The sequence below is a fragment of the Neovison vison genome, chromosome 9, assembly GCF_020171115.1.
Source record: "Neovison vison isolate M4711 chromosome 9, ASM_NN_V1, whole genome shotgun sequence".
NCBI lineage: Eukaryota > Metazoa > Chordata > Mammalia > Carnivora > Mustelidae > Neogale > Neogale vison.
In genome coordinates this window covers 31,150,229-31,175,896 of record NC_058099.1, presented here as the reverse complement: position 1 = coordinate 31,175,896, position 25,668 = coordinate 31,150,229, and the positions used below count along the sequence as shown (strand labels likewise).

Sequence of the window (25,668 nt, the reverse complement as noted above, 5' to 3'; positions counted from 1 at the left end):
CACATGATGGGTCAGGTAGCCGTACCATTAAGGTAAACATTATCACCTATTTCACAGATGATGAGATGAAAACTGGGAAAGGGTAAGGGAGTGACATGCCCAAAGTCACATAGGTGACATTTGTCAAAGAGAGAATTAGAAGCAAAGGATATTGGACCCAACACCCCAACAATCTCTGGGGACCCACGGACCCCAAACTCTGTGTTCCTAGATACCATGCTTCACCATGTCTTTGGTTTCAACGAGAGTGGGTGCTAGAAAAGTATTCAGAAATAATGACGTCTCCTCCCTGAAGCACCTTTGGGCCTCCCCACATGCAATTTGTCTGAATTCATGAAGCTGCTCCACAGTGCCTACGCCGAGCCTGTAGGACGGTCTGATGTTGTTCCAGGCATTGGAAATCACTACTGATGGTCAGTCCAGAGAACTTGGGCCCCCAGAGTGATTTTTTGGCCCTAAATTATCCAATTATTGGCCTACGTGGCCTAATTAGTCATTCAGTGGCAAGCCCTCCCCAGCACTTTGAGTTGTCCCAGCTGGGAACTGTCTCCACACGGAAAAATCAATCCAGTGTGTTTGCTTGCCTCTGCACTATTCAGTGTGTTAGACTAGAGTCGTCATCCTCATCAAAAAACATTTATCCAATTTAATTGTTAGCTTTGTCCAAAATAGCAGATTGACCATGCCAGAGTCTGGGTCACATTGATACTACCTTTTGGTGCCTTGCTCAATTTTGTAAAGCATATTTATTTTAATTGCATTGTTTTGGAATCAGGTTGAACCTCATAAGTTGGATTCTCCTGCTTTTAGATAGCTTTACAAAATTATCAAAACTTGGACCAAAATCAATTAAATTAAAAGACTTTTTAAAAATACAGTGAGTTTTCATCAAAAACTTGGATGAAGGCATAGAAGGCATGCTGATCACATTTGCAGATGACAGAAATCTGGGAGGGATCGCTAATATGATGGATGTCAGTATCAACATTCAGAGTGATTTCGACAGGTTGGAACAAGATGGGCTGAAGCCATCACAAAGAAAGTTAACAAAAATAAATGTGAAGCTCAGCATTTAGAATTTCAAAACATGGGAGAGCCTTGGCCCATCAGTAGTTCTTGTTAAGAAGATCTTGGGACTTTATTCCATACACTCTCAATATGAACCAACAAAACTTATGTGTGATGGAAGGAAGGGATGCTGAATTACCTTGGGTTGCTGTAGTAGAAATGCAGGACCAGAATCAAGTTGGGAGTGGACACACGGACTCTGTTCTATGAGACCACACTTCAAGGGTTAAGTCCATTCCATTCCCAAACTGGAGTTTAAGAGGGACGTGGAGACACACCATTTATGGAAACCTGTAAGGGATGATTGGAGGAAACGAAAATATCTAGACAGAAAGTGAGAAGGTTTGGCAGGATTAGGTTACTCTTTTACCCTTTGGAAAGAGGACTGCTGCTCCCAAGGGCAGATCTAGAAGAAGAAGAAGGGAGGGGGTGCATCCAGCTCATTCTGAAGATAAGGATGAGCTCTCTTAGCTACAAGAGTTACTGTGGAAGCATGAGCTCATCAACACATGAAGTAAATAAGGAGAACACATAACAGGATTCCTCACAGGCAGAGAAGTTATTTTGAATATTGAATTCCTTCCAACTCTGAGATTTTATGATGGTGGGGTTTACCTTATTATTTCTAAATGCAAGTAATTTTATATTTATATGATTTTAGATATATATGTGAATGTGTATGTGAATATATGTTAAGAAACTTGTTTTTTAACAAGATTGAACTTGCTTTGTTCTCTAAAAAACATTACCATAAAATGAATGAAGCAAAATGAACTTATTGAGTGCCTACTTTGAGCTAGGCAACATCACATGTGCTCTTAACATAATTTCACTTAAGCCACAGCTTTATGTGCTGTAATTTATTGTTTCCGTCATTTTTTTTAAGAAGGTCATTCATTGAAATTCAGTTTTCATAATATCTTCTCCTGATATATATTCAAATGTATAGAACTGCAGGTGACTTTGAGATCATCTAATCCAACCACCTTATTTTCAGAGGAGTAAATAGAAGCTTCCAGAGCCTAAGTGTCTTGCCCAAGATCAGGGGCAGAGCTAGAGGTAGATCTGAATCTCATAGCTTAAGGTATTAAGTTTATATTTCACACGCTGCCTTGTCTCTGTAATGAAAATTTACTAGTTTTTTTTTTTTTAATGAAGCTTTACTGGGTTTTTAAAAATTACAATAATAGTAATATATACCCATTGGTTTTTTTAAAAAGACAAACCATTTAGAAGAGGACGAAGTGAAAAATGAAATTCTCCTCTTCATTTATTCCTGACTAATCCCACTCTTCAGTGGTAACAAATGTTAACATTCTAATGTGTGTCCATAGTTTATTACATTTTAAATAAGAATTTGCCCTGTCGGATTTGAGTCAGACAGTTGATTTGACCAAGACAATTTGTTGACAATGCCAGTTTCTCCCTTGAATTGGGCAAATGGAGAAATGAGACAATGTTTGCCAAATAGGTATGTTCCAACCTTGCTCCAGCATGTATGTCTCTAAGGTCGTGAGTGAGTGGTTTTCCCTGATTGTGGGAAAGGGAGGTGGAGCAGTTGGGTTCCAAGTCACAGAGGGAATTCATGCATGTGTGAGAGGCCAGAAAGAGAGCTTCTTGCTCTGGGAAGTGTTCCTGGCTCTGGGACCTTCACTTCTCCTTTGGGCCAAACTTCTCTCCTTCAAAAGTAAGCTCAGATCATTGTATATCTGTGCAGTCAAAACATGTCACATTTGATTTGTTTCTTCTCAAAATGTAGCTGTTCTCTGCCCCACAGTTGCTTTTAATTTAGCAATACAAGTATATATAGATATGGGGTTTGGCTTCGGGGCCTGCATTATTACTAATAAGAAAATATACTTAACGTTCTCATTAGTTGGTCATTTCAAGTATTCTTCAGCAAATTGGGATGTTTCTCGGTAATTGGTGTCACTTAGGGTAGTAACAGACTCCAAAAACGAGAGATGTCGCTCGGATAAAACCAGGCACCAGCAAATGGCATTTAAATATGTTAACAAGATTTCAGGCCAGTCCCTGTGCCACAGCGGGCCTCAGCTGCCTTGTCTGAATGGTGAGGAGGTCGGACTAAATGCCCGGCCATGATCCCTCCCAGGCTTCTCCTTCTGGACCCTCTGACTGTTAGCCCTGCTCTAATTCTGCTACAAGTTGAGCTCAGCATTTCCCGGAGTGTGGTGCCCAGGAAGACCCAGGGTGTTTGCTTAAAAATTCAGATTCCTGGGCCACACCGAGACCTACTGAATCCGAACTGGGACAGGGGGGACGAAGCAGACCGGAATCTGCATTTTAACAAGTGCCTTGGGTGACTCATTGCCGCACTAAGGTTTGAGAACCACCAGTATAGTTTAATAAAAACAATCCAGTTTTACCTCTAATCTTATGTTTCCCAGCTTTTTTTTGAGACTAGAGGGAATGAGGGATAGACATATAAATTTTCAGGAAGTAACCAAGTCGTATAATAAATAATTACGGATTGGGCTCTTGGGTGTCAGGTACTGTTCTATAGCAATGAACACATTGAAGAGAATCCCCTGCCTACAGCTGACATAGCCTGAAAGAGAGAGAAAGTAAGCAAAGGTATCACTGTAGTGACGCCATTAGTGCGAGGAGAAGAGGGTTTTCTGTTTCTTTTGTTTTTTAGCAGGGGAGGGGGTTAGAAAAGAAAGATGGCGGCGGGGCGGGTGTTGGGGGGGACATACTTGTTGCCAATTTTTTTAAGTGCCACTTTTTAAAGTGTAAAAACCTAGGAATATGTCTGCACAGTTGGCTCATGTAATGATCACATCTAAAATGTATAAAGAAATAGAAAGACCCAGGGGGAAGTAACATTCTGAAGGGAGATAAAGGTTCTTAGGACATTCTACATATTCAGCCTGGACTAGCAGTGAGGTGGAGTAAATGCCAGATTCCATTTTGCTCTGAAAACCTCACATTACTCATGTGCCGGGGCTGGCGTTCCCGGAGGCTCTCACTTAATTCGCATTCAAACAATTTATTTTAGGCCTTTAGGGTTGTTGTTGAAGTCTGACCTGCCCAGCCCTAGTATGGTCATATACAGAAGGGAGACTTGTTTCAGTAACTTCTGTGGATGTTTTCAGCTCGAGATTCTCACTCTAGGTCATTCGGAGAAACTTCCATCAGACAGCGATAGCCTCTTCTAAATGGTTAGTAAATGTCATACGGTGTCTCTGACCAGAGGTAAAGCAAATTTTAGATGGATCGATTATTCACACAGGCTGAAATAAAAAACCTAAACAGGAAAAAAGATTTATTTTTTTTAAAAGTCTTTCTCTATTTGACCTAAATTCGATGGGAATGATCAATAAATGAACATTTCTAGATTTTCTCTGGTGAACCCCAAAATTGCCTAGCCCAGAAACAGAGTGATGTAGGGAGCCCAGAAGCTGAGAATGGGGATCAGATTCTTCCACCTGCAAATCCCAGTCTTCCTTGGCAAGGTTTTTTGTTTTTTTTTTTTTTTTAGATTTTTTATTTATTTGACAGAGAGAGATCACAAGTAGGCAAAGAGGCAGGCAGAGAGAGAGGAGGAAGCAGGCTCTCTGCTGAGCAGAGAGCCCGATGCGGGACTCGATCCCAGGACCCTGAGATCATGACCTGAGCCGAAGGCAGCGGCTCAACCCACTGAGCCACCCAGGCGCCCCCCTTGGCAAGGTTTTATAAAAAACTTCTAGACCAGGTAAGAAAGGATCCAAAATGTTTTATTTTGTTCCTTTAAATCTTAACGTTCAACAGAAGGGAACTTTGGTTTGTTTTTTCCTCTAGCATTGGGCGCTGACCCACCAGTCAACCCCAAGTTACTGGTGGCTCAGGCTGAATCCAGTTTGTCCCCCAAATTCCGGACCGTGGGCCAGAATCACTGCAGGTGAAACCCAGAGGGTCTGGCTGGAGTCCAGCATACCAGGCCTGCTGGCTTTAATCCTTGCTGAACTCCATCGGAGACAATTGCACAAACACGGTAGGCAGGGTCTGCACCTCCCTGTGTGCAGGACGCATGAAATGTGAGCCCAGCAGGGATGAGGCCTGCAGAGAATGCTGGATGGAAGCTAAGCACTCCAGAGGATTCTGAGCAGAGAGATTACTGAGTTGTGAGCCATGGTTTCAGGGAGGTCAGTGCAGGAGTTTGCTATTAGGTCCTGTTCCCAGGGACAAGTTTACAACCTTTGGTCTTTTTCCTCTCCGTTTAACACACTATTTTAAGACGAAATAATGCTAAATCAGTGCCAAATTCTAGGCAGTAACACCATAGCTGGTATGATTAACAACATGTAGAATCATCAAATTCAAGAGCCATCATATGGAACATTCGCCAGGATAGTTGATAGTCTGGGCCATAAAATGCACCCTAACAAATTTAAAAGAATGAAAACAGATGATGTGTGCCATCAAACCACAATGTAACTAAACTAGAAATCAATAGCAGAAAGACAGCTGAATGCAGAGAGCCAGAAGATATCTTAAAAATCAAGTAGCCCAGTCACTTCCTTCTCCAGAGAAGTTAAGTAACTTGGCTAGGGCTGCAGAGCAAGTCAATGCTGGAGCCTGGAGGAGGACCCCATGACCTCCTGCCTGGTCCAAAATTCTTTTCTCTACTCCAGATAGCATGCAGGAGTTTCACATGTAGTACTATCAGCTTTCTAATGGGGGTTCTGCTCTAATCCCCACTTTACAGAGGAGAAAACCGAGGCTCAGAAAAGTGAAGTAATTTATCCCAGGTAACTACAGGCAGAGCTACATTCTTTCACAAATTAGGGGCCTAGACAAATCTAGGATTAAAGCATCTGGGCCCCTTGTCTGATGGTGTCTTTTGGTATTTCATGATGCCTCTTGGAGAAGCACAAAGGGAAAAAAGAGAGAGAGACCCAGTTAAGGCAAGTACCTCATTTCCTCCTAAGTGTTTCCTTAGTCAGCTCCTGGCCCTTCTTGGCTGTTCCTCCGGCAGCCAGGTTAGGGCATTGTGACAAACTGAAGCACTCCCCTGACTGTTTTTTCACTGAGCAATATTCAACAACTTATTGGGGGTCAATTATGTGCTGTCACTGTGCTGTTGACAAAACATGGGACCAAATACACACGCAAACACCTCCTATTAGAGCAAAGCAAAAACACTATTTAAAACTATCCCACAGGCTACCAGCTAGGAACATCGGACATATTAACAGCCAGGGAGTGTAGAAGGGGGAGTCACGGGGCCATGTTTAAGTCTTGGCTGGACCACTATTGGTTGTGTACCTTGGGAAAGTCTTCACCTCCCTGAGTGCCCCTGAGCCTCACCTGTAAAATACGGATTAAAATCCATACCCTGCAGGAACTAAGACAAAGGACACAAACATACATAAGGCTGCGTGAGGGCGAAGGAAATGATGTGTGTACTTCCATGAGTATTTCTGCGGATCTGTTGTGCTTCTGTTGTTGTTTGACCCTTGATTACTATCTTGCTCTATCAATCTTCCTGCCCAGAGCAGCAAAGACATTTTCCTCCAGTGACTCAAACAAAACCCTGAGTCTACCAGGATATCCAAAAGCTGGACAAGGACTGTATTCCTACTTGTACCTTTCTTCTCCTGGGATCCATTAGATCAGTGCCGTCCTGTAGAATATTCTGCAGTGATCGAAATATTCCACGTGACATATGGCTTTAGAGCACTAGAAATACAGCCAGCGCAACTGAGAAACTGGGCTTTTTATTTAGTTTTTCATGAATTTAAGTAGCCATAAGTCCTGAGTCTGATAACACATGACTGCTTGGGACCTGCTAAGGAGACACCCCCCTCCTCTGGCCTGGTTTGTTTTATCTTACAGAAATCCACCTGCAACAAGCAAAAATCATTCTCTTCTCCTATTGGTTAATTCTGTGGTTCCTGGACTCCAGTGTGCATGAGAATCAGCTGGAGGTCTCCATAAAACAGTCTCTCCTAGTCTCAGAGTTTCTGCTTCTATAGGTCTGGGTCGGGACCCAAGATGTTCCTTTCCGGCACATTCCCAGGTGTTGCTGGTGCTGCTGGCCCAGCGACTACACTTTGAGAACTGTGACTGAATCGGCATCCCAGAGACAGCTGTGCTTTGGAGCAATCAGTAGACCCTGGAGGCCTGTTGGACACAGACCTTGGGGTAATGATTCTCCTTAACAGCTCTTTGGAATCACCTGGGGGGCCTTTGAAATTCCTGATAACTAGTCCCCACCCAGACCTGTTAAATTCAAATCTCTATGCAGTTGAGCTAGACAAGGTGTTTTGTAGAACTTGATTTCAGTCTTGCATCAGGATGGAAAACCACTGCACTAATGGATGTCACCAGGTTTCTTTTGTCTGTTAAGATATAACACAATGTGGGTGCCTGGGTTGCTCAAGTCTTAAGCGTCTGCCTTCGGCTCAGGTCATGATCCCAGAGTCCTGGGATCGAGCTCGGCATCGGGCTCCCTGCTTATCAGGAAGCCTGCTTCTCCCGCTCCCACTACCCCTGCTTGTGTTCCCTCTCTCACTGTCTCTCTGTCTCTCTCTCTCTGTGAAATGAATAAATAAAAATCTTAAAAAAAAAAAAAGAGGTAACATAATTTGCTCTGTTTACATTGTGAGAATCAGATGAGACTAAATAAAAAAAAAAAATGTTTTACAACCATGGGACCTAAAAATGAGGTTTTAGGCCGTGACTGTCTTGGAAAAGCTAATTTGCAAATGGTGCTGCCGCCCCAGTGGACCTGCGCTAACGCAGCTCTCTGCGGTTTGCCTTCTAGTACTGTCCGGCCGAACAGGCTGCGGCAGGCACGGATGCCGAGCACGTGCAACAGTTCTACAACCTCCTGACAGCCTCCATCGATGTGTCCAGAAGCTGGGCAGAAAAGATCCCCGGATTTACTGATCTCCCCAAAGAAGATCAGACGTTACTTATAGAATCAGCCTTTTTGGAGCTGTTTGTTCTCAGACTTTCCATCAGGTAATTAGTATGATTTTATTTTATTTTTAAGTTCTCCCCTTGCTTTGGAGAAGTTGGAAACCTGCTGGGTTTGTAACGGAGTCGTCGGTAAAGTTTGCTCAGGAAGGAAATTGGAAAGATGGTCAGGCATGAACGAAACTAGGCTGTGGGTGAGAGCACTTGCCTGGGAGCCAGGACTCCTGGGTTCTGGTCTCAGTTCCAAAATGGACTTGCTCTATGACCCTGAGCCGGTCCCTGGCCTCCCCCTGATACTCACTTTGCTTTGTGCTATGAGGAGGTCAGATCTGTTGATCTCTGAAGCCCATGGCAATTCCAACATTCTATGATTCTAGGAAGATTCTCTCATGGTGCATAAGGCATTTCCTGGCAGGCAGTAATTTGTTTTGAGCTTTGCATTTACCTCATGGGTTTCTATTTAACAAGGGGCTGTTCAAGTACACCAGATGGGGCTCTAAAGAGTTCCTACAGCTTCTCAACCCCACATGTTTACTCCAAGAGAATAGCTTTTGGATCAAAAGACTTGGTCCAACCTATCCTACTCAGTGACACCAAAGACAAAGAGGGGGTGATTTTCGAAAAAGCTGGAACCTGGGATCTGAGCTTCTCCCTAAGCTTTTCATATCTAAGTGTTACCAGAAACTCTTACGCAAAGTGCAGATTCCCAGGCCTCATTCTCAGCTCTTCTGGTTTGGAGCTACTTTGGAAGAAGTCCAGAAATCTGCATTTTTAACTCATGCTCCAGTGATTCCGATGCCAGTGGCCTGAGGTCCGGGTTTTGAACTCTGAGGCTGAATCCTTCTGTCTTCTGCATGCCTCCGGGGCAGGAGAGACAGAGGTGGAGTTCCGTCTAGGAGGGTCAGTCATTAGCATAATGATAGCCAATCATGTCCACAGAAGGCAAGCCAGCAACAGACCGTCCTCTGTTGGGCAGGCAGCAACGGATTAAGTAAGGGATAAGTTGCTTGCTGGCAGGTGCCATGTATGTACTAGTCACCAAATTTTCTCCAGTGCCTGGCTCCAGGAATGGCATATACCTGGGGCTAAGGACGTAATTGCTAAGGGAATGAATGAATAAAGCTACTCATCCAAGAAGCCCAAATCAAGAGATATTAACTTGTTAATGTAATAGGCTGAAAGAGAAATATGTAGCAAGAGACTGGAAAATTAAAGGAAAGCTAAGATTCAAGTAAGGACCATAGAGAAGTCAGAATTTATTACACCTAATACTCATTGAGCTCCTCTTCGGTACCAGGCCCTGTGCGTGGGCTTTCAAATACCTTATTGAGTTCCCACAACAATGGCAGGAGGTAGTAATCAGAATTTCCTTTTTTATAGATAAGGAAAGGGAGAGATGAAAGGCCTGCCCCCAGGTCCATGGCTAAGTGGTGACGTCTAGGTGTTCCAGAGCATAGTGATGGGCATAATATAAGCTATCAGACCAATGTAGAAACAGCCCTCCGCAGCCCACTGTTAAAAAGACAGAAGGAGACTTCCAACAACGATTACTTGGGACTTTGGGTCACTTTTAATTTCTGGGATGAACTTCTGGCAATTGCAAGGACTTGATGTTCTTAGAGTCTGCACAGTGGAATTGTACTGTCGAGGCTCAGGTCTTATCAGTTTTTGACATTTAAGAATAAAAGGTAGAAGTCCTGGCCAAGGAGCCCTGAAGGGAACAGCCTCACGTTCACTACAGAGAGAGGCGGCGCCTGGGGCTTCACGTCCATCCTCCCTGAGTGCCTTCTCCTCCCTGTCCCATCCCTTGGGGGACAGCACCTGATTCGAATAATAAGAAAGCAGGGGCTCCACTGCCTGCTACCCAGGGCTGCCCTTCACCCAGAAAGTTCACGCAGACAAGTGGCAGTGGAGGTTGATCCCAGGAGTACAGTCCATCGAGAATATCTGGGAAGGTTGCATAGCACCATGCCGGGGGCTTCTGAAGGCTGCCTCATGGCTGTTTAGGTGCCTTTGTGTTCTGATGTTGGACCGACTGAGCACATGTTTGATGTGTCTCCATCTCCCACCCACCCCCACGACTTTGTCTTGTAGGTCAAACACTGCTGAAGATAAGTTTGTGTTCTGCAATGGACTTGTCCTGCATCGACTTCAGTGCCTTCGTGGATTTGGGGAGTGGCTCGACTCCATTAAAGACTTTTCCTTAAGTTTGCAGAGCCTGAACCTTGATATCCAAGCCTTAGCATGCCTGTCAGCACTGAGCATGATCACAGGTAAGTGCCACCCTGCTCACCGAGGTGACTGTGTCCCCCTTCCTCTCCTTCCCTACGTTAATGGTGGATTCCGGCGTTGGCAGTCACACACACACAACCAGAAAATTGGGGAAATGACTGCCACTTAGAACCAGCCTTGGCTTGTGGCAACTAAAACCAACACGTTGCCACATCCCTATGGAAATGAGTGTTGAGTCCAGCGAGTGAGTCAACAAGTGTTCACTGATCTCGGCCCTCTGCTCACGTCGGTGGGTTTTCAGAGATGATGGCACGCGTCCCTGGAGGAGCTAGAATGTGCACACGAATGCATGGGAGGCAGGGTGCTGTGCCAGGGCAGGCTGTGGGCGTGGGAACAAAGTGCCGAGTCATCAAAGGTGGTGTGCTTCTCTAAAGAGGTAACATGTTACAAACGTGAATGGTCCTTGATAAAAGCACAGGGTATCTCCAGGCTAAAATGGAAGGACTGAGAATTCTGGGGATACATAAAAATTTGCTAAACCCATTAAATTTCTCTAATTTGTCGTAAATTTTAAGAAGGAAATGAGCAAAAAAGATAGAGTGCTGGGAAGGGAGCCGGGCCTGGCAGGGAAGTGTGGGGCGAGGCACGGAGAGCCTTTTGTACATCAGTGAGGAGGTCCGAGGTCATTCAGGGAGTAGTGGGGATCCATGGAAAGTGTTGACCTGGGGAGCATCAGAGCCAGGCTTGCATTTTAGAAAGAGCTACCCCGTCAGCTGGTTTTGAGCCCCAGCAAGAGGGAAAGGGCCAGTCCGGGTATAGGAGCTGTGGGGTTAGAGGAGAACTACTGAGGTTTACATCTTTGTGTGTTTGTTTTCCTCATTAAGTAGAAATTAATAGATGCCGATGAGCCTGGGACACGTGAGTGCCAGACTGTCCCCTCTTGGAGATACTGGGCAGCTCAGAGCAGAGAACACAGGAAAGAAATTAGGAGATGGTGCTGTGGGTCCCATCTCTGCCTCCAGCCTGCTGTGTGCCCTACGGTTATAGCTTCCCGGCCCACTACCCTCTGTGGGGAGGTTTGCTCAGGGAGTTTGATATAGCAGAAGCAGCATGCACTATGGAATCCGGCACCCCCACGCTGTAATCTGGGGCCCTGTATTCAATAAGCATGTGCTATTCAGTAATACATTTCATTTCTCCAGACTGCAATCTGTAAAATGGGAATAACAACACCTGTTCTAGGAGATAGCAGTAAGGATTTCGGGAAAAAGGTTTGTGGATGTAGCCAGACTGGATTTGGACTAGGCGCTCGTTCCACCTGTATTCCATCCTGGAATGACGGTGACAGGGATCCCCTCAAGGTTGGCCTATGCCTACCCCTTCCCCTTGAAAACCCTAGGGAGTCCAAAATTGAACTCGGTGCCATGAGGAAGCTGGTGGTGGCTTTAGGAGGCATTACATTTGGTGAACATCTCCTCGGCTGCTTGAGAGGCTCCAAGGAGGACATAAGTATTGAAGAAATGAAGCTGCATTCACCCGGCACTCAGGCACCGGGGGCCCTGTCCTTCACGGGGTAGTCCTGGTCCCTGCCCTTGATCTTGGCAGCCTGTGCAAAGCTATCCTAGGTGCTGTGGGAAATGCCCACAGGAAAAATAAGCTCCTCTTCTCTCTTTTCCGCACGTTGCAGTGCTTTGTGATTTGCTGGTTGGGAAGGGGTTTGAAATGTATGAAAGCATCAGGAAAGGGCAGGAAAGGGGACGTCCGGAAAGCACCAGTGTGCGTTGTTCCAGATCTTCGTTTCCAATTGACTATGGCTTCCCAGGAAATCATGACTTTGGAATAAGCTCGGCTGATGGTCCCAGGTGATGGTGGGGCTCTGATCAGCTGGGCTCCTGGCATCAGAAAACTCATCCCCAAATTATCTGCTCCTAAACCACAGGGAAGAATCATGAAAAGGAAACAGGCTGTTAGAAGTTTAGCCAATCTCTTTTCCAGGGAAATTATTAAGAACCTGGGCAGTATTAAAAGTTAGCACACACGTGGCTTTTGTTTTCTACTTCTTTTTGTCTGCCTCTTCCACCTGTCTCTAGGCCTCCTTGTGAAAAACTTGGTGGTGAGGTGGGGCAGGAAATGGTTTGTTTCAGATCACTCCCATGCCTCACAGTTGTGGTTATCAAATGTTTTTAAGTCCCCAGTTTATCTGCCCTAACTGTTTTCTTTGACCCGTTCCCCATCCCTGACATGGGAGCAACAGAAATGCTTTGCTTCTGATGGGATCCTGGTGAGATGAGGTCTGGCATCAGTTCATTATGTTTCATACATAAGAAGATCCCCCCCCAAACAGAAAGTTAGTGTGGAATTACCATTTTATAAGTATCCATTCATTAACTAAATATTGAGGGCCTACCATATGCCAGGGCTGGTGTCAGTCTCTCAGGATGCAAAGATAAGCCATGCATCAATTCTACTATTAGAAAGGGTAGAACCTTCTAGAAAGTCATGTGTGATTAGGGATGCAATGAACTTAATGTGTGACAGTTAGTGTCCAGGTCCTTAAAAGCAATAGATTTGGTGCAGGGGAAGTCCAGATTACTGTTCACTTTTTTCGGGCAGAGAAAGGTGGAGGCACTTTTCATGTATGGCTTCCCAAGGAGGTAGGGTGTAGCCACGGGAAGATGCAGAGGAAGGACATTCCAGATCAAGAAAATAGCATCACAGGGGTGCCTGGGTGGCTCAGTGGGTTGGGCTGCTGCCTTCGGCTCAGGTCAGGATCTCAGGGTCCTGGGATCGAGTCCCGCGTTGGGCTCTCTGCTCAGCAGGGAGACTGCTCCCCTCTCTCTCACTCTCTGCCTGCCTTTCTTTCTACTTGTGATCTCTCTCTGTCAAATAAATAAATAAATTCTTTAAAAAAAGAAAAGAAAATAGCATCACAAAGGCTTCAGCACCTTTGGGGAGAAACAAGTAAGCGGTGTTGCGTTACACCTGTGTTGAAACCCAAACCCACATCTAACCTGGTTAGAAAGAAGAACCAAAAGAGTGCAGGCTATCGTCCTTGAAGAGCGTCGGTCCTGTGGTGAGAATGAGACAGAAGACATCATGTCCACAATGGGTCATGGGGTCTCTGCTTCTGGTGGTGAAAGCCGCACTTTGGGGGAATTTAAAGGATTTTCAGGGAAAAGATTGATTCAATATGGTATTTATCTTATGACGATCTAGCATCCGAGTAAAATGTCTTTCCTATGCAGTAAAAAGGGAAATAAGATCGGAAAGGCCATTTTAGACCAGATGGTGGGGAGGGAATCTTGAGTGCCCAAATGTCATTTGGCATCATTACACTAAAAGAATGTTCTCCATGGCTTTCTTTGCCCGCTCCGATCTTCTGTCAAGTGAGAACAGAACTCCTTTCTCTTATGCCTGGAGTCTTTTTCTTGGTCTTATTAGAACATGAATTCTAAGATTGGAGAGCAGGAAGAGAGGTTGAAGCAGGGACAGAAAGCAATGAACAGTGACCAGGCAGGTGGCTGATCTTGCCATACCCTCTACCCCGTTCATTCTACATGGTTACCTGGTTACCCTGTTTTTATATCATGTATAGCCATCAGCGGCATTGCAAAGAAAATGAAGTGTAAAACTTTGGCAATACCATTTTTTTTAAAAAGGGTGGGGATTGTCTTGGAATTTAGAAATTGGAGATCTGAGTTCAAGTCTTCACTGCTAATTCCTAGCTGTGCAGTCTTGGGCTACTTTCTTACGCACACTCCTTCTTTCTCTCTCTTTTTTTTTTATACTCTCTGAATCTCAGTTTTCTTATTTTTCACAAGCATACTTGCATCTACTCGTAGGTTTCCTATAAAGATTAAATGAGCTAATGTGTACTTCGAAGAGAAAAAATATTAGACCAATCTTTATCATTATTATGTTAAATTCTATTTTCTTACCTCTGGGAAGAGCTAGCTATTCTCCTGAGAATCCATAACAATTTCCTGTATCCCTACAATTGCACATACACATTATATTAAGTAATTTATTTGTGTCTCTTCTTCTGTAACTAGACTGTGGGTTTCTTGAAGGACAGGGAGAGTCTTATTCATCTTTATAATTACCTTGGCATTTAAGTGTCTGGCACATAGCAAACATTGGTCAAGTGAATGGGTTCATTGTAAATTGCAGAAAGCATCCCATATTAGGAAAATTAATTATTTTTAACCTACCACTTTGTTATTAGAAAATAGTCTGAATTCCTGAGGACTACCATATTTCGATTCAGATTAATTCAGTAATATTTATTGAGCATCTGCTATGCACCAGACACACAATCCCTCATCCTCAAAGAGTTTGTGGTTTCCTTGGGGAGACAGACATATACTCTAATAAACCAAAGACAGACAGACTGGAAAGCAGTATTATAGCCTAAGCATAGACTGCTGACCAGCTTGTGGCTTCCTCATGAGCACGGGCTCCGTGTCTCTGGGGACTGCCCTCCAGCAAAGGATGGTGTGTATGCAGTGAGAAGTAGCAGTGAGATAACTTCCCCAAGAAAGAAGTGGAGCTCAGAGCGGAGCAGGAAGGTCCTGTTTGTTGGTTGGTGTTAGCGCTCCTCTTTGGCTGGAACTGGATGACCGTTGTCTCTGAGTTGGCCTGTACCCTGAGACCTGCTCAGAAAGCGACGGAATTGCATGTCATTATTGGGTCTTCTGACGGCTACCATTACCCTGTCCTCATTCCCTGCTGCTTGCCAGAAGGAAGAGAATTAGTTTCTTGTATGTGCCCAAGAGACAGAACTGGGAACTGTAAAATCATAAACATAAAACATAAAGAAAAACTTTGTAATAGAACTATTTGATACTGGGACAAGTGGCTTTGAGGAGTTAGGTTTATGGAGACTGGACGAAGGCTGGGTACAGACAGGCTCAGGCATCTCACTGGGACCAGGCTTCCCCAGTGTTTGTGGGCATGAACTCCCTAAGCATCTTGTTAAACTGCACATTCTGATGAGGCTGGTTCAGGACAGGGTCTAAGATTCTGCATTTCTAGCAAGCTGCCAGGTGATGTTGATGTGGCTAGTGTAGGGACCACACTTGAGTAGCAAGGGGCAATGAAAACTATTGGTAATTAGGATTCTAGGAAATTAATAATAACCACCATTTAAAAATACCCAGTGCCGGGCAGTGTGCCAAGGGCTTTACATGTGCTCTTTGGTTTAATGTCGTTTAGTAAGTAGATTTGGAAGGACCTGGGATGGATTACAGCAGAGATGGGCAGCAGAGGGACCAGCCAGGAGCTGGTTGGAAACAATGTAGGTAATAGTTACAGAAGTCCTAGCCCAGAGGCAATGAGATTGAGAGGAGGAGCTAAATGCAAGGCACATCACAGAGATGATAATCAGAGTCTTTGCGATGGATTAACTAACTATGATGGCCAGTGGGGAGGAGTCATTAGACATGGTTATGAGAGCAATGGGGAGGTCCGCGAAATCCTTCATAGGTAAACTCTGAGAAGTGGCTGATTTGAAGAGGATGTTAATGAGTTGAGTTTTTAGACATAGAGGATACTTGCTAATAATTTTTAAGTACTTAACTCTATGCTGCCATTGTCCCAGACACTTCACATGTGTTAATTCATTTAAGTCTCACTACAACTCAAGGGGTAGCTATCCTTATCAGCCCTCTTTTGCAAATGTTGGAAACAGACCCAAAGTAGCCAGGCTCATAAGTGGCAGAGCCAGGTTCTCCCTCTGGGAAATCTGGCTCCAAAGCTTCCAATGTGGTAGGATTTAGAGTTTGTGAAGTTCTTTACTGTTGTGCCCTGCTCATTAACTCCCAACTTGTCTATTTATTCTGAGCAACCCACATGTTTAGTATTAGTTCATCGTATTTTACAGGTCATTGTTCCTCCATATATATATATTCATTGAACAGATAGTTATTGGTGTCTCCTATGTAGTATGTATGTACATAGTAGTGCTGCATGTATAACGGTGGGCAAACACAGCCCATACCCCCATGGAGCTTACACTTAATGGAGGAGGCGGACAAGAGTCAGACAGTTGAGTTTTTAGACATAGAGGATACTTGCTAATAATTTTATTACAGGGCGATATCTGATTTCGCCCTGTTATGTCCTTCAGAGGGAAAAAAATAGAACACTGTAGGAGAACATGATCTAAACTAGAGCAAAAAGGAAGGTCCCCTTGAAGAAATATTTGATTTGCAATCTACAGGATAAGTAGATCTTAACTAGGGAAAAAGGGGAAACCATGAGCATGGGCATTAATAGCTCTATTATTTCCTCGATCTCTCCCTCTCTCTCCCTCTTTTCTCTCTTCTATTCCTTCCCTCTCCCCCTCCCTCCCTCCTCTCTTCTCCTCCCACCTCCCTCTGCCCTTATAGCTAAAATTGCATAGGAATCCAACAGTTTCTTTAGATACCAGCACCACACAGGCTGGAATAGGATCTGTTATCTGTCTGTTTTTTTCACTGCTCTACCCCCAATGACTATGACTATAACAATGCTAGGCACAGAATAGGCACTCAGTACATATTTGTTCAAAGAAGTAATTAATCAATTATATAATTAGGTACACAGAAAGTAGGAAGGTGCTATAGGGGTTATAGGGGCTGAATTCATCTCATGATGAAAAACATTCTCATATGTTCAAGGCATCCTGGTATAAAAGAAACATGTCTGGACTTGGAGCAAAAGAAATTAGCCATTTGCTAAATTTGACTATGGGCAAGTCACTGAACTCTCTGAACCTGAGCCTTCTTATCTATTAAATAAAGATCATCTTTGTCCTGTCCAATTCACAAGGATGTTGAGAGGGTGTGATAAAAATCTAAGTAAAAGAGCAGAACATAAAGTGCTACCAAGTACATTGTTAATTTTTTTTAAGATTTTTTTTTTTTTAATTTAAGAGAGAGAGACAGTGAGAGAGAACATGAGAAGGGAGAAGGTCAGAGGGAGAAGCAGACTCCCCGTGGAGCTGGGAGCCCGATGCTGGACTCGATCCCTGGATTTCGGGATCATGAGCTGAGCCCAAGGCAGTTGCTTAACCAACTGAGCCACCCAGGCGCCCCCTAAGCACTAGCTGGTGCTGGGCACTTTGTGACATCTCCACAGGGATTTTTGTCTTGGGTGGGAGTGTGAACTAAATGACTCAAATCCTTTCCAGCTCATATGTACTATGATAGTGACACATAAATCCATTACTTAGCCGTTTCTATAAGATATGTCTTAAAGTTTTGGATAGAGAGAGCTGAGTTAAAATGCAAATATATTTATAGTATGATGTAGTATGATGTAGGTCAAAGAGCAAGAAATGCCAAAGAGCTTGTGTTTTTGTTTAATGGTGGACAAAGATCTTACAGTAAAATCTGTGTGTGATTCTCTAGGAAGGGGGAAATCCAAATGTCTGATTTCCCCAGGTTTGTTGAAGTCTCTGTCTGTCAGCACTGCAGCCATATTTAGCAGGCACCAAAGAGAAAGGAGGTCCCTTACACGAAAACATCAGTGATTGGGGTTTTCAGGAATTGCAGATTACTAGGAAGGTTCCTGCCACTCAGGGACTCTCTGGTGACTTGGAAATCTTGCTGGCTGCTGGCAGTAGTTTGCATGGAGACTGAATTTTATCTCAGCCCTTTTGAAAAAGTAAAGAAACCACAAATCCAGTAGCTGTTCAAAGCAACAAAGAAGGTGCCTTTGGCTTCTAACAGGAGTGTCTCTGAATTCCTCAAGGAATTCCAGGCCTAGGGTTGATCCAGCTGGCAGGGAGGTATCGATCTCCACTTGAATTCGCTGAATAAATAATGGTTGCCATAGTTATTGAGCAGTCACAACTGGTTGGAGAGCAGGGAAAACTCTGAGGCACCTTCTGTGAGTTTGGCCATGAGAAAGTCTAGTTATTAGGTTCCATAAGCAACCCCCTCCCCAAATCCAGTCAGCACTGTGCTCCATCCATTTCTTTGCCTGAAGACGAATATGGGATCTTGAATATAACGCAAGACATGGGGCACTGGAAGGAAGGCAAAGTTGAAATCAATGGATTGGTATTTTATTCTGGGAAAAGCATCTCTCCCTGGGTTGTGAACCTAATTCGATATAGCTTGGTATTAATAGAATTTACTATCAGCAAGATGACTGTTTGATCATGTTACAGCTGGGAGAGAGACCAAATCCCAGATCATTCTAGGCTAGCAGTTTAATATACAAACACTGCTAACTTGGAAATTTTAAAAGAAAGGAAAAGAGCTAAATGACAAGCTCAGAAATATTCTCACTTTTCTGTTTCCTTTCACCCTTTTCTATATGCAGAAATAAAACTTGCAAAGGTGTCATCACATCTTAGATACCATTTTATATTCTGTTCTTTCTTTAATGGGATACTTTATAGTTTTCCATGTTGCTTCACAGCCTTCCCATTTGTCCTTTCTGATGTTTACAGAATCTTCCATTATGTGCATATGCCATTTAGCAGTATCCCTATTCCTCTACCCCTTAACTTTTTCCCAGTTTTTGTTTTTTTTTTAAACAGATATTGCTACCCCCAAATGTGTTCATGCATACAGTTTTGGTCTTCTGCTGAATTTTTCCTTCAGATAAATTCCCAAGAGTGGCATTACTTGGTCAGAGGCTATGAACATTTTACAGCTCTTGAAGTTACTGCCAAACTTGCAGTCTGCTTTTTTGCTTTGGTGGGGCCAGGGGCGGGGTGGGGGCGGTGGGGAAAACTTTAAGAAGAACACCGTTGCAGGCAGAATTTCTCTTGAAGGTCAGTCCTGGGTACATCTTTTGAGACTAAACAAAGGGGCTATGTATGCAGTAAAGATAAACGGAGAGGACAGGTTTGCACCTGGGCTGATTAGCTCACAGTTTCCTGGGAAAAGCAGAATTGTGCGCTGCAAAGCTTGGGAAGTAGGGGACTTTACTGCCTTTTGTCTGACCCTGCGGTTGCCAACCATTTGCCAGGCAGCAGGCACCATTGTGGGTGCTGACCGTACCACGTGTGTAGCACACTGCAGCTGGCAGAAGGTCTTCAGGTAACATCATCTTAATTAAGCCTGACAATAATCCATGGAAGCAGATTTTATTATAATCATATTTTTCTTTCAATTTATTGTGCAATATTTAGGACACACAGAAAAGGGGGGCCCTGGCTGGCTCAGTCCATAGAACATGCAACTCTTGATCTCAGGGTTGTGAATTTGAGCCCTACATTGGGTCTACAGATGACTTAAAAAATAAAATCTTGGGGTGCCTGGGTGGCTTAGCCGGTTAAGTGTCCATCTCTTGATTTCAGCCCAGGTTGTGATCTCAAGGTTGTGAGATTGAGCCCCACGTCAGACTCAGTGCTGGGCATAGAGCCTGCTCAGTATTCTCTCTCTCTCCCCTCTGCAACCCCCACCAAGTTCCCTTCCCTGGCTCTCACACACCCACGTACATATGCACGTGCACACTCTCTCTTTCTCTTAAAAAATAAAATAAAATAAAATCTTAAAAAAAGAGACACACAGAAGGAAATGAAGAATATAATAAAGACTTGTATGTCTACCTCCCTGTAATCCCCATTTTGCTAGAAGGACATTGAGCCTCAAAGAAATGAGGTCACATGGCTAGTAAGTAACAGAACCAGACCTGAAGCCCAGCTCTGTCGGGCTGCGAGTCCAGTGCCCTTTGCTCTATATTGTGGTGCATGGAGATGAGAAGTCTGCAAGTTATAATCCAACTGAGATGCTGGCGGTTTTCATGGTTGTAGTTTAATGTAAATATGACACATCAGAGCCAGAAGGGACCTTAGAGGTCGTTAAGTCTGACCTCCTTCTTTTAAAACAAGCCCTAAAGAGGGAGGGACTCACCCAGCTCATACACAACTAGCCAGCCTGGGGAACAGTGCAGATCTCTGGGTCCCTCGGCCTGCTTTGATTTAGGGCAAAAGAAGAAATGCCTGGATCTTGCTTCATTTTACTAATTGACTATTTTTTTGTTTCTGTTTTAAGGAAATAACTTCCCTAACAAAAATTTCCCCAGCTGAGGTTTAGGAGAATACTTATCTTGATGAGCACTGAGTATCATGTAGGATTGATGAATTGCTGAACACTTTTGTACGCCTGAAATGAATATAAAGCGATATGTTAATTATACTGGAATTTTAAAAAAATTAAATATATATATATATATATATATATATATATATATATATATATACCCAACTGAAAAAAATAACTAAGAAAAATGAGACACCATTGCTTGATTTCCCTTTGGAAGAGTTATTGTTTTACATGTAAATATACTTAGAGATAAAAATCCTGACTGAGATAAGTAGGGCCAAGCCCTTCTCTCAGGAAAGAGACTTTGGTATCTAATTGCTGAGGGAGAGCAAAGTGATTGGTACTGGATGCGAGTAAGTCCTTTCTGATTAGAGATGCAAAATCACTCTGGGGTAGGAGGACAAAATCTTTGGGACTTTGAGAAAATCACTTAAAATAAAATAGGAGATTATAATATTTAACATGGGGATCCTTTCATGTATTGTTTTATAAAATACGAGATACAGGTGTTCATGTCTTGCTACATTGTAAAATGCCTGCAGCGCCTCTTTCTGGGCCTCTTCCCTTCTCGTTGACTTTTCCATCTCCACAGCAGGAAGACGTGTATTTTGTACAGGGCACCAGGCGTAGGTCAATAGGTGTTTCAAGGGGGGCCACAAACAAGGAAAAGAAAAGCCGGATTCCTCTCAGCACTGGTTAGCATGAAAACACAAGAAATGTGCTTTGTGCTGGATCTCATGGGGCAGCCTTTGCATTAGCAAATGGAACTAACAGGACCCCTCCCCCTCCACCTGTTAAGATGGGAACATTAATTCGTTTGCCTGGATGTGTTTCTCTATCACTCTGATAAAGAGTTGCTTCCTGACCAGGCTTTTGTAGGACGATGTATGCAAAGTAATTACCTCTCTGTCACTCATTCAGTGTGACTATGTGCCAGGAACGGTGTGCTTCCCCTAAGCTGGTACTCCCAGAAACTGCCAGAAAATTAAGAACAATTATTATCTTCATTTTATAAGGAAACTGGGGCTCAGAAGTTAAGAGGCTAACTCAGGGGAACACAGTGAGGAAGTGGCAGGACTGGGATTCAAAGCCTGGTGCCGTTTGATACCAAAGGCTATGAGTGACCTCTAAGAGGGAGGCACTTGGATTGTAAAATGCCATCCCAACTGGTGGAAGAAGACATGGGCCTCTATTCAAGATTCAGAGCTTCTTAAGATGGGGATGCCTGGGGCACCTGGCTGGCTCAGTCAGCTGAGTATCTGCCTTCGGCTCAAGTCATAATCTCAGGGTCCTGGGGTCAAGCCCCACATAGGGCTCCCTGCTCAGCAGGAAGTCTACTTCTCTCTTTCTCTCTCTCTCTCTCTGCCCCTCCCCACCCCCACTCATGCTTTATCCCTCCCTTTCTCTCTTTCTCAAGTAAATAAATAAAATCTAAAAAAAAAAAAATGTGTTGCCTGGTTGGCTCAGTCAGTAGAGCATCTGACTCTTGATATCAGGGTCATGAGTTCAAGCCCCATGTTGGGTGTGGAGCCTACTTTTAAGAAAAGAAAAAAGCAAAAACAGAAAACAACAAAGTCTCTTAAGATGTCACCACCTCCTCAACTTGTCCTTTTCTCTCCCTCTGCAGAACGACATGGGTTAAAAGAACCAAAGAGAGTGGAGGAGCTATGCAACAAGATCACAAGCAGCTTGAAAGACCACCAGAGTAAGGGACAGGCCTTGGAGCCCAGCGAGCCCAAGGTCCTGGGCGCGCTGGTGGAACTGCGCAAGCTCTGCACCCTGGGCCTCCAGCGCATCTTCTACCTGAAGCTGGAAGACTTGGTGTCTCCACCTTCCATCATCGACAAGCTCTTCCTGGACACCCTGCCTTTCTGAACAGGAGCAGCCGGAGCGGGGAGCCGCCTCAGTGGCCAGCACCTTCTTGCTAAGCAGCAGAGGAATGGGTCTGGACACCTACCGTTTTCTGTCCTTCCTTCAGAGGAGAAGCAGCTCCTGTAGAAAAGACTTTTTTTTTTTTCTTTCTGGCACTTTTCCTTACAACCTAAAGCCAGAAAACTTGCAGAGTATTGTGTTGGGGTTGTGTTTTATATTTAGGCTTTGGGGTTGGTTGTGGGAGGGGAGGGTATAGTTCATGAGGGTTTTCTAAGAAATTGCTAACAAAGCACTTTTGGACGATGCTATCCCAGCAGGAAAAAAAAAAAAAAGGATAATACAACTGTTTTAAAACTTTCTGGGGAATACAACTATAGTTGCTTTGTATTTAAAAACAAGAACAGCCAAGGGTTGTTCGCCAGGGTAGGAGGTATCTTGACGTTGATCTTTAGAATACACTTCCTGTATCAAGGGTATATATGTGATGCAAATGAGGCAGAAATTCTCTCTTCTTAATTTCTCTCTCCTTTATTTTATTTTAACAAAAGGTGAAAGATGACGATTACCTAGAAATCGGACATAGCAAAGTGATAACGGCTGTTCGTTTCCATATACAAGTGCAATTTTTAAAGTGCTGTCTTGCTGAGTCGTGTTTATTAACTCTCCTTTATTTCGTATGGAGATAAAAAAAAAGGAGGCAGTCGTGTTGGCAAATGACACATGTTAATTTTCCTAGCGAGGCTTTGTCCATCTGTAGAACCCTTCTGAGGTACAGTCCATGCAAGACTTTGGGTCATTCTAAATGGATCCAGATCTTTGTCCAGCTGTCCTGCAAGGGGCTCAGATCACAAAATAGAATGCATACAGCCATCTCAGCTGTGTTCTGTCAATCCAGACAGAGTTCCCTAAACTTGCTTCAGTTGATAGCAGCTGACCGACACGTTCATTCACAAATCCCAGGAGCTTTCAGTGAGTCTCAAGCGTTTGATCCCTAAATAAGAACATGCAAAGAAGTAGGAACTGATCATACAGGGTAAACACCAGAGGTAACAAGATTTTTAAAATCTATATAATTTAATTTCTGTTGTTGGTTACAAAGACAATTTTGGAGAGCAAGCGAGTCTTATTTTAAAAAATAATAGTATGAATGTGACTACTAGACAGGATTAGTGGGCTGCGTTTCAACATTCCGTGTTCGTACTCCCTTTTGTATGTTTATACTGTCGATGCCATATTACTATGAGATAATTTGTTGCATAGTGTCCTTATTTGTATAAACATTTGTATGCACGTTCTATTGTAATAGCTTTGCCTGTATTTACTGCAAGACCACCAGCTCCTGGAAGCTGAGTTACAGAGTACTTAAATGGGGTGTTCACAGTGACTTGGATACACCAATTAGAAATTAAATAAACAAATATATATATAAATATAGCAGGTTACATATATATATATTTATAATGTGTCTTTTTATTAACCATTTGTACAATAAATGTTACTTCCCATGCAGTTATTTTATGATTCATTTGCAGTGACTTTTAAGGCAGTACTGTTTAGCACTTTGATATGAAAATTTTGCTTATGTTTTGCTAAATTCGAATAATGTTTGAAGATTTTTAGGTCTAAAAGTCTTTATATTATATATTCTGTATCAAGTCAAAATATCTTTGGCCATTTTGCTAAGAAACAAACTATGAATGTGAAACTGATGTCACAGTAGTTTCTGTTAGCTTTAAATCATTTTTGCTTTAGTCTTTTTCAAGAAAAAAATAACAAAACTATGCTGTTTATATTGTCATTAAATTATACAATCAAACAAATGCCAAATGAATTGCCGAATTGCTGCAAAGGATAACCCAGATAGCAAAGCATATATGTTTTTCCCCCCCAAGAGTCATTCTGATATTTGATCATGTATTATGTTTGTGTGTGCTTTTATGGAAGATTATTATTTTTATATCCAGGTGATAGGGTCTGCAATGTTAGGCTCTTGGGACATTAGACTTGTCAACTGCTCCCCCACCCCTTCAAAACTCATAGAGGAGAAAACTGGGACCCAGAGAAAGTAAAAATTGCCCAAGGTCCAACAGGCTAGTACCAGAACCAAGACTAGGATCTAATTCTTCTTTCTATAGTGTTTTTTACTCAACTTATTGCATCTATAGGAAAACAGGCTTTTAAAAATAACCACTAATATTTACATTTTACCTGATAACCATAAATAAAGTAGTACTTTTGCATTAATTTTTTTGAGCTTATATACAAACATAATAAACATTATTAAATATCAGGAAAGCTAACATTTTGTACAAGGTAGCTTCGGACCAAATTCAAATTGAATTTGAATAAATTAGAAATACTGTGCATACATAACCCTTTTGTGCACCATTAGTATTGGAAAGTTATTCCTTGTTTTCTGTCATGTCCATAAAAGAAAACAAACAGAAAAATCAGAGCCCTGGAGAAACGCTGTTCCTTTTCATTTTTAAACCCATCAGATTAAAGGAAAAGACTTTTTCGCCGTGATTGGTTGGCAGGAATGAAGGTTTTTAGTTATAGGTCCAGACACTAGTGTTGAAAATAAAGGTTATAGCCAGTGTTCTTCTGTCTTCCATAGTTGTAAGAACTAGGAGAGCCTCCCACATAATCCATCCATTCAACTCTCTTCTTTTGTCTTAACGTTGACACACAAGTTTATACATACAGAGTGGATGACCAAACTAGCTCAGAAGAGGACAGCAAGAATTAAAGCAGGTGATTCTTCCCTTGTGGGAGAGCTCTCTCAGTGTGAATATGCCTTCTGTGGGCAGAAATCAGGAATCCACCAGCTGTTAATGGAGAGTGCCTTGCTTTCATTTCAGACAGCAGAGTTTTCCAGAGTTTCTCTGCTCTTCTAACAGCATTGCTCCTTAGTGTGTGTTAACCTGTGGTTTGAAAGAAATGCTCTTGTACATTAACAATGTAAATTTAAATGATTAAATTAAATTACATTTTATCAGTGGCTACCAGTGTGTTGAATAAGCATGCTTCATTTAACAGTATTCTCTTCATCATGTATAAAATGGTATTTGCTGTGAGCTCTTAAACACATCCACAAATGGATTTTTTTAAAGGCTTACTAATGCTGAAAAATTAATAGGCATTCTGGATTGGAAATATATTAAAACTCACTGATTGGGAAGAAGGACATTCTAAATTCAATAACTGTGTATTGACTACTTCCTGTGGACAAAGCACTGCTGTGTGCTCTAGGAGATACAAACATGCAGAGTGTTTGAAGCTATTTTCTTTCATATATATATGTGTGTGTTTGTGTGTATATACATACATATATGAATATGAAATATATATATTTAATAGAGCCTAAAATATTCTTTAAGGGTATGAAGGATTCATTCCTATATCAAGATTTTACAAGAATCAGGATTAGAGTTCTCCACGATTGATCAGTACTCTTTGCCTTTGCCTTATTGCTGACACCATTATCCTACATTGCCTAGAAAGCCCTCTTTGTGGGCAATGCAAATGC

At 42.9% G+C, this 25,668-nt stretch overlaps 1 protein-coding gene across 2 annotated transcripts in view; it reads left to right on the top strand.

The window, feature by feature from the left end:
• The window catches only part of NR4A3 (nuclear receptor subfamily 4 group A member 3), a 34,704-nt gene extending 9,570 nt beyond the window's left edge, over nucleotides 1-25,134 (top strand). For both annotated transcript variants that reach the window (XM_044265264.1, XM_044265263.1), the window contains 3 exons: nucleotides 7,838-8,037; nucleotides 10,087-10,265; nucleotides 21,895-25,134. In XM_044265264.1, the coding sequence (XP_044121199.1) occupies nucleotides 7,838-8,037; nucleotides 10,087-10,265; nucleotides 21,895-22,142 (627 nt within the window). In that variant the 3' untranslated portion in view covers nucleotides 22,143-25,134. The remainder of the gene's footprint in view (nucleotides 1-7,837; nucleotides 8,038-10,086; nucleotides 10,266-21,894) is intronic.
• The last annotated feature ends 534 nt before the right edge of the window (nucleotides 25,135-25,668 follow it).